The sequence below is a fragment of the Sinocyclocheilus rhinocerous genome, unplaced genomic scaffold (assembly GCF_001515625.1).
Source record: "Sinocyclocheilus rhinocerous isolate Xijiao unplaced genomic scaffold, SAMN03320098_v1.1 scaffold119, whole genome shotgun sequence".
Taxonomy (NCBI): domain Eukaryota; kingdom Metazoa; phylum Chordata; class Actinopteri; order Cypriniformes; family Cyprinidae; genus Sinocyclocheilus; species Sinocyclocheilus rhinocerous.
Window position 1 is genome coordinate 789427 of NW_015654491.1, and position 8613 is coordinate 798039.

The 8613-nt window shown below is 38.4% G+C and overlaps 1 protein-coding gene across 1 annotated transcript in view; it reads right to left on the reverse strand.

Annotated features, from left to right (window-relative positions):
* The window catches only part of LOC107717099 (VPS10 domain-containing receptor SorCS3-like), an 89807-nt gene that overhangs the window by 23384 nt on the left and 57810 nt on the right, over window positions 1-8613 (reverse strand). The window contains exons 20-23 of the mRNA XM_016523750.1: window positions 7359-7492; window positions 4125-4248; window positions 3861-3973; window positions 238-369 (exon numbers count right to left, since the gene is read on the reverse strand). Of these exons, the coding sequence (XP_016379236.1) occupies window positions 238-369; window positions 3861-3973; window positions 4125-4248; window positions 7359-7492 (503 nt within the window). The remainder of the gene's footprint in view (window positions 1-237; window positions 370-3860; window positions 3974-4124; window positions 4249-7358; window positions 7493-8613) is intronic.

The window sequence follows — 8613 nt, forward strand, 5'->3', positions numbered from 1 at the left end:
TGCTGGGCATTACAATTCAGCCAATGACATTTTTAAAGTAAGTGCTTGTAGCTTTCACCAGTGATAAAGCCACTTTTTTATTGCCACTATAATTTATTTAGCCATCAGAGAATCATAATAGGTTATTTTAACAGATTGTATCAATCATCAGACCTTGTCATTTGGGGGATCATAGCAAAACATTTTGTTTCAATATGTGTGCGTGTGTGTGTGTGTGTGTGTGTGTGTGGTTCTTGCCTTATCAAGCTGTTCCTCTGTGTGTGATCTGAATGCTGACTGGTTTGTCTCGGGTAGGATAAAGAGCTCAGCGGCAGTTGGAGATCCAGGAAACACAGAGACCAACAGCTGGTCCTCAGGGAAGCCACAAACCTGGAGAAAAACACACACAGATAAACACACATTGGTTGCACTTTATTTTACAGTACGTGCACTTACATGTACTTACAGTGTACCTACATAAGAAAGTACTGGTAATATAAGGTAACTACATGGGGTAGGGTTAGGTTTAGGGGTAGGTTCAGGGTTAGTACCTAGTTATCACCTAGTTATTGTAATTACTATAATAAACACATAGTATGTACATGAGTAACAGGACTGTAAAATAAAGTGCTACCCACACATTTCTCATATGCTAGTAAACATTAAACAAATTTTATCAGCATGCAACATTCATGACAGGATCTAATTCATGCGTAAAAGCTAGTCAATCATTTCATGCCCGTTTGCACATTAATAATATCTCAGTTAATGTTTGCAAATCATAAGTAATTTCAGTGAATCTCAAGATAGTTGTAATATTTATGATATGATGTTGTGTAACTGTATTGAAAGCACTCTGTTCAAGTATTGGGAGACCATTATATTTGTGCTTAAGCGACTCATTGTAATGGAGTTCTGCGGAGCAGTTCTTTGGCTCTGTTCTTTAATTGGCTGACTTGCTTTAGAGTCTCTCTGTTGCCGCATCAATATTCACTTCGAACTCCTGTGATTCACTCTCGCCAGTAGCACTACGTTACCCTATCTCTCGCTCTCAGACTGAGGGGAAATCAGATGGATGCGTGAGAGCACGTAAAGCCTCTCAGCCAAAAACGAACCTCGCTGGAGAGCCCAGAAAGAGCCATCAGGCTTTAAACCAGCAGCGTTTGAGAGAGAGGAAAGAGAATAGCTGAAGAGAGAGGAAGCGTGGTGAGCTATCAGCAGCCTTTCAAGAAATTTCATGAGTTCTTTTCAGCAGTTCACTGACATGAACAGAGCACTCCAACAGGAACTGATGATGGACTTCAAGGTCGGTATACCTGAGAGAGCGTTGCCCTGACAACGTGCCCCACGTCCTGTCTCCATTCGGCAACGGACGGGTTGTGCTCTTCCAGGTTGGGAGAGAACGACAGCAGTAAAGAACGGAAGAAGTCTGGGAACGAGAGAATATGGATGGATGGGAACAGAGATGAAACTCTGCCAAAAATTCCTCTTAATTCTGAATATGTCTCTGTGAAACTAAAAATACCACATTCTGTATCTCAAAGAACACTGCAATTTTCGGAACAACGGGAGGTCTTCACCTTTGACAGTGATGATTTTCACATCATGTAGGACTGTGCCTCCTGCTGACACCTGTACTGTAACAGAGTTCGGTCCCTCTCGTGTGAATGTGTGTGAAACACTTCCTTCCAGTGTGATCAGCGGCTAAAAACACACACATACGAGATGTTCGGAAACAGGAAAGCAAATCACAGCTCTGACTGATGTGTGAGTGGCAGAATCATTTATAGCAGAAACCAGTTACAGCCCTATATGACCAAACTCCCGCTGTGTTTCACGGTTCAGTTGTCATGTTTTTGATCTCAGGGCTTTCCGTAGATATATTGGTCTTAAGGATCTTCATGCTATTTCCTAGTATTTCTTAACAAGCCGCTCCATTCCTGAGATTTACTTGTAATTTATGGAGAGCTTGCTGATCTTTTGTATTGTTCTAGCACAAGATGGGCATGTTGGGCAGCAGCACTAAAATAGACTGGCATTTGTAAGTGACATTTCAACATTAATATTCATTCAAAACAATCCAGTTACATTTTAATGCTGCCTTGTTTTTCATGGAAATTAAAGTAGTGAATACAAAAACATTGTACTTTCAGTGTATAATGGGTTAAGTTAATGCATTTACTTCACTTGAATTATTTACAAGCAGATTTTCTAATATTGCTAACACACTGGAGGGTCTGCGTTTTGCCTGGTTGTGCTCTTTGCTGTATATTATTACTTTATTAAACATTAAAAGCAACCACAAACAAATACAGCTGGCTTATAAACAAACCTGGACTGCAAAACTGGGCAACATTTTTGCTGTTTGCCTCACCCTAAAATAATCCTAAAAGCCTGTATTATATATAAAGGAGGAAGGTACACAGGGTGAAATGAACAGATAATATTATTACAATTATTTCACGGAGAGAATCTAAACTAGACATTCAATTATAATGCAAAGCTTCTGTATAAGTGAGTTTTTAAATGCTTTTAAACGGCTCTGCTCTATGGCAGGTTTCCAGCAGGAAAACGCTCTAGAACTTGGATGCATAATCATTAAAAGCTGCTCTGCCACTTTTTATGTGTTTCACCTCAGAAATCTTAAACAGACGTGAACTGAATGATCTCATAAGTCAGTGATGTTTGAAAGCATCATAAAATAGTGATTCATATGCCGATAATAACTAGATTAAATCCATCCTAATCCTTCATGACACAAGAAATCAGTATAATGAAGAAATCAGTCAAAACAGTAAAAACAAAATATGTCAGCAATATTAACAACATAGACTACTGTTCAAAAGTGCGGGGTTGGAAAGTTTTTTTTAATATCTTTGAAAAAAGTTTCCTATGTTCACCATGGCTTTATTTGATCAAAAATACAGTAAAAATAATAATATTGTGAAATATTATTACAATTTAAATGATCTGTTTTCTATTTGAATATATTTTAGTCATTTATTCCTGTGATGCAAAGCCCTCCAGTCTTCAGTGTCACATCCTTCAGAAATCAAACTAATATGCCGATTTGCTACATGTATTATTATCATTATTATCATAGTTAAAAATGCTTGTGTAGCTTTATTCAGTATGGAAACCACAATACATTTTTTTTCCAGGATTCTTTGATGAACAAGTTAGAAATTACAACACTTATTTGAAGTATTTTGTAGCATTATTTAGAAAAGATTTGTCCTTGCAGACTAAAGTATCAATTGCTTAGGAAAAAAAAAAATCATAGTGACCCCAAATATTCAATTATACGTTCAATTATAAAACAAAGCTTCTGTATAAGAGTTTTTAGATGCTTTTAAACTGCTCTGATCTGCTCTGCGGCAGGTTTCCAGCAGGAAAATGCTCTATAATTTAGATACATAATCATTAAAAGCTGCTCTGCCACTTTTTATGTGTTTCACCTCCGAAATGTTAAACAGACCTGAACTGAATGATCTCATAGTGTAATTAAGAACATAATGAAAGTGAAAGTGACGTGACATGTGGTCAAGTATGGTTACCCATACTCAGAATTAGTGCTCTGCATTTAACCCATCCTAAGTGCACACACACAGCAGTGAACACACACACACCCGGAGCAGTGGGCAGCCATTTATGCTGCGGCGCCCGGGGAGCAGTTGGGGGTTCGGTGCCTTGCTCAAGGGCACCTCAGTCGTGGTATTGAAGGTGGGAGAGAGCGCTGTACATTCAATAGCTGAAGAGAGAGGAAGCGTGGTGAGCTATCAGCAGCCTTTCAAGAAATTTCATGAGTTCTTTTCAGCAGTTCACTGACATGAACAGAGCACTCCAACAGGAACTGATGATGAACATTACAGTCAGTATACCTGAGAGAGTGTTGCCCTGACAACGCGCCCCACGTCCTGTCTCCATTCGGCAATGGATGGGTTGTGCTCTTCCAGGTTAGGAGAGAACGACAGCAGTAAAGAACGGAAGAAGTCTGGGAACGAGAGAATATGGATGGATGGGAACAGAGATGAAACTCTGCCAAAAATTCCTCTTAATTCTGAATATGTCTCTGTGAAACTAAAAATACCACATTCTGTATTTCAAAGAACACTGCAATGCTTGTAACAACAGGAGGTCTTCACCTTTGACAGTGATGATTTTCACATCATGTAGGACTGTGCCTCCTGCTGACACCTGTACTGTAACAGAGTTCGGTCCCTCTCGTGTGAATGTGTGTGAAATACTTCCTTCCAGTGTGATCAGCGGCTAAAAACACACACATACGAGACGTTCGGTTCAGGATTAACTGCACTGGGAAACAGGAAAGCAAATCACAGCTCTGACTGATGTGTGAGTGGCAGAATCATTTATAGCAGAAACCAGTTACAGCCCTATATGACCAAACTCCCGCTGTGTTTCACGGTTCAGTTGTCATGTTTTTGATCTCAGGGCTTTCCGTAGATATATTGGTCTTAAGGATCTTCATGCTATTTCCTAGTATTTCTTAACAAGCCGCTCCATTCCTGAGATTTACTTGTAATTTATGGAGAGCTTGCTGATCTTTTGTATTGTTCTAGCACAAGATGGGCATGTTGGGCAGCAGCACTAAAATAGACTGGCATTTGTAAGTGACATTTCAACATTAATATTCATTCAAAACAATCCAGTTACATTTTAATGCTGCCTTGTTTTTCATGGAAATTAAAGTAGTGAATACAAAAACATTGTACTTTCAGTGTATAATGGGTTAAGTTAATGCATTTACTTCACTTAAATGATTTACAAGCATATTTTTTAATATTGCTAACACACTAGAGGGTCTGTTTTTTTGCCTGGTTGTGCTCTTTGTTGTATATTATTACTTTATTAAACATTAAAAGCAACCATAAACAATACAGCTGGCTTATAAAGCAAACCTGGGGGCTGTTTCATAAAACTAGTTTACCAAATAAGCCAGACTAATTTATTTCAGTTAGTGTGACTTATTTTGAACCAAATCAACTGACAAGAAGTCAGACTAACTGAAATAAACCTGGCTTATTTGGTAAACTTGTTTTATGAAACAGCCCCCTGGACAACATTTTTGTTGCTTTCAATAGGACTGTGTTCTGTTTGTGTTGTTTGAACGACGAATGTTTGAAAGCATCATAAAATAGTGATTCATATGCCTATAATAACTGTATAGTTTAAATCCATCCTAATCCTTCAAGAAACCAGTATAATGATGTCAAAATGAAGTCTGTGATCTCTGGAGATGATTGAGATGAAACAAAGGTAAAAACAAAATATGTCAGCAATATTAACAATATAGACTACTGTTCAAAAGTGTGGGGTTATTTGATGAAAAATACAGTAAAAACAGTAATTATGTGAAATATTATTACAATTTAAAAGACCTGTTTTCTATATATTTTAAACATTTATTCCTGTGATGCAAAGCTGAATTTTCAGCAGCCATTATTCCAGTCTTCAGTGTCATATGATCCTACAAAAATTCTCTCAAATATGCCATCACAGACTGTAAAAAAAAAAAGATGGATGATGTACCTCCACTTCCTTCCACTACAGAATAGTGAAGTCAAAACATCTCAGTATGGCTGCTGTCATCTTGCGAAAATGACGTCATTTGGAGCCCGAGTCTGCGCAGTAGTGATTCATTTGGAGCCCGAGTCTGCGCAGTAGTGATTCATTTGGAGCCTGAGTCTGCGCAGTAGTGATCGTGAGGTGGAGCCATGGTAAAAGTCCTGCCAAAATTCTTGCAGACCCAATAGCAAGATCACAATTATGACACCACAGACCACACCCCGTTTTTATAGCATCAAATAACTAATTAAAAGCAAACTTATTAGAAAGATGGAAACCGTCTTTGGAAAAAATTTATTTGAAGTGTAATTTAATTATTTAGTTTGTCCGTTAGATTTCATGGAGAGGGCGGGGTTAATGACCTATACTGGGTCCAGCTACCTGCGGGCGATTGAAACGTTTTGGTTTCACTTTTCAGCACTTGTAAGGCACACTTTGATGAACAAGTTAGAAATAATAGAAATTATTTGAAATAGAAATCTTTTGTATCATTATTTACATATGATCTGTCCTTGCAGACTAAAATATTAACTGCTTAAAGGTGGGGTATGTATTTTTTCAAAATCGCTTTAGAAAACTGAGTCGGGCCGAGTACCAAAACAAAACAAACTTGTAGCCAATCAGCAGTAGGGGGTGGTCTACTCATGATGGGGACGAGAGAGCGCTCGGTGAACATGGCGGACATTAGCCGAGCGACAGAAAGATAGAGATGGTGGATAAAAAAACAAAGATGAAAACGTCTGCGGAACAAAAGAAGGCTTACGATAAGGCAAGAAGTAGGACCCGTGTAAATATTGGATCAGCTTTCCAGCGCTGGAGAGAACTCAAGGAGCGGAAGGCCTGCGATCGGACGCCGGGGTTACTTTGTTTCTTATCGATAGGTGAGTAAACTGTGTCTGTCTACACTGGACAGACACATAAAGCGACCATTGAAAATCATTTGAAATTTGTGTCAATACATCATAAATAGAACGCAGCAGCAGTTTTCTGTCGGGTATTTGTCGTATTGCACCGCGCCGCATCCAGTGTAGACAGCATCACTGATTATAATGAGTTCTATAGTATTTTGTCGTGACGCTCACGTCCGGTGTAGACAAGGTGTAATATTGGTTTTGCTTTGTTTCACAAAACTAATCGTTGCCTGGGTTGCGTACGTATGTGTAGGGCGGAGCTATCAAAATAGGGGCGAGACCCTTTTGGGGTAGGGGCGTGTTTGTTTTGGTGATTTGAAATATCAACATTGGCTACCAGAAATCACTTACCCCACCTTTAAAAAAAAAACAATCATAGTGACCTCAACATTTTGAACAATAGAGTAAATGCCCAATAAAAAATCTACCTTGTGACAAGCTATCTATAATTAAAATTCTGTCTGGGCTTTTTTAACTTTTAACAATTTCTAAGCTGGCAGCATTTTCCCCTTGTGTTTTCACAAATATGGCTATCATTCATCAAAAACTATTTTGACAGAGTTGGAATTCAGTTATTCTTTTTCTTTTGGTAGCCGGTGTTCATAATGCAAAGGGGAGAAACACACAGTGTCACAGTACTATCCCCGCCAAAACGTGGCTTTGCTTTTTACTTATTTGACCCCAATCCAAATCTATCCTAAAAGCAGGTCTACCTATTTGACCCTGGTAACCACAATATCTTTGGCAAGGCCCTTGTTTTGTTAGAGGTCAAAAGTAATACCGGAATAGCTGCCTAACCAATCTGGACCTCTGGGCCACATGCGCACACACACACACACACACACACAAACACACACATATATATATTCTCAGCGTTTGAACCTCTGTGCAGTTACTGAACCACCAGTAGAAAGTAGCGGTCCTGGGCTGACTGGGCCACAGCACTGCTGTCAAGTTGGCCTCGTTTCCTCTGATGATGACCACCGGTGCCGAAAGAAAGATACGCTCCACGGGACCTAACATGACACATCGGACGTAATATCTCATCAGACACAATATGAAGTCAATAACGATCACATTTAGCACCAAACACAACAGCAATTTCCAGTGACCTGGTTCTGAAATAGATTGTCTAGATGTGCAGTCAGTGGCATAGAGGTAATTTAGTCTGACAGGAAATAGTTTTTTATAGTGACGGCAGTCAGGCCCGGATTAAGAACACATAGGGCCCTGGGGTTATAGCAAACCCAATGGCCCCCCTTCATAGTAGCGTATCTTGGTGCCACAACGTTTTCTACCACAGGAATAATAATAATTATTATTTTTTATCAAATCTCCAACACACAGAGATACAATGAGTATGCACACTAAATATTCCAGGCTACAATACATTAAAATTATAAATACATTAACACTAGATATGAAGTTAAAGCAAATAGGTTTCCAGAAGCAGCAACAACTTTTGAGCATATACAACTCCCTTAAGGAGTTTATTTTAAATAGTTTTATTATTAGAAGGTCTTCTTTCTGGCCCTAGAAGAGTAGAGTCATCAGGGCCGGACTGGTGCTAAAATTCAGCCCATCTGGCCCACACAGTCCCATAAATGTCTTGCTGGGGTTAGGGCAATTGGAATAAATAAATTATTTATTAATAAATAACGGACGAAAACAAATGATATTTTTGAATACTTAAAATGCACTTAACACTGTTAATATTCCATTATATTGCAGGCTCTTAATTATTGAATTCATATTTTTCGGCAATTAAAATTTATTAGAACTATTAAATTCTCCTTTGTAGTTGCCCTAATGAAAAGCTAATTCTTGAATCCAGAGTTAACCGTATAGTATTAGTTAACCTTTATAAAAGTGACTTATTGCCTTTATTTGACCCAATATTTAATAGGCTATAATTAGCTTATAATAATTTTTGTGACATTAATAATAAATATCATTAATCATATTTCTAAAGTGTCAGTAAATGCATGTTAAATAGCCTAGGTGTGGTGCTGTGGATTATTGCTTATTTACAGTTTTGTACAGTTTACCTCTACACTTTAGTTTACATGGTCGGTGCTATTCAATCTGGTTTCCGCTAGCTTCACCACAGAGACTTTACTGTTCAAATATAAGTGTC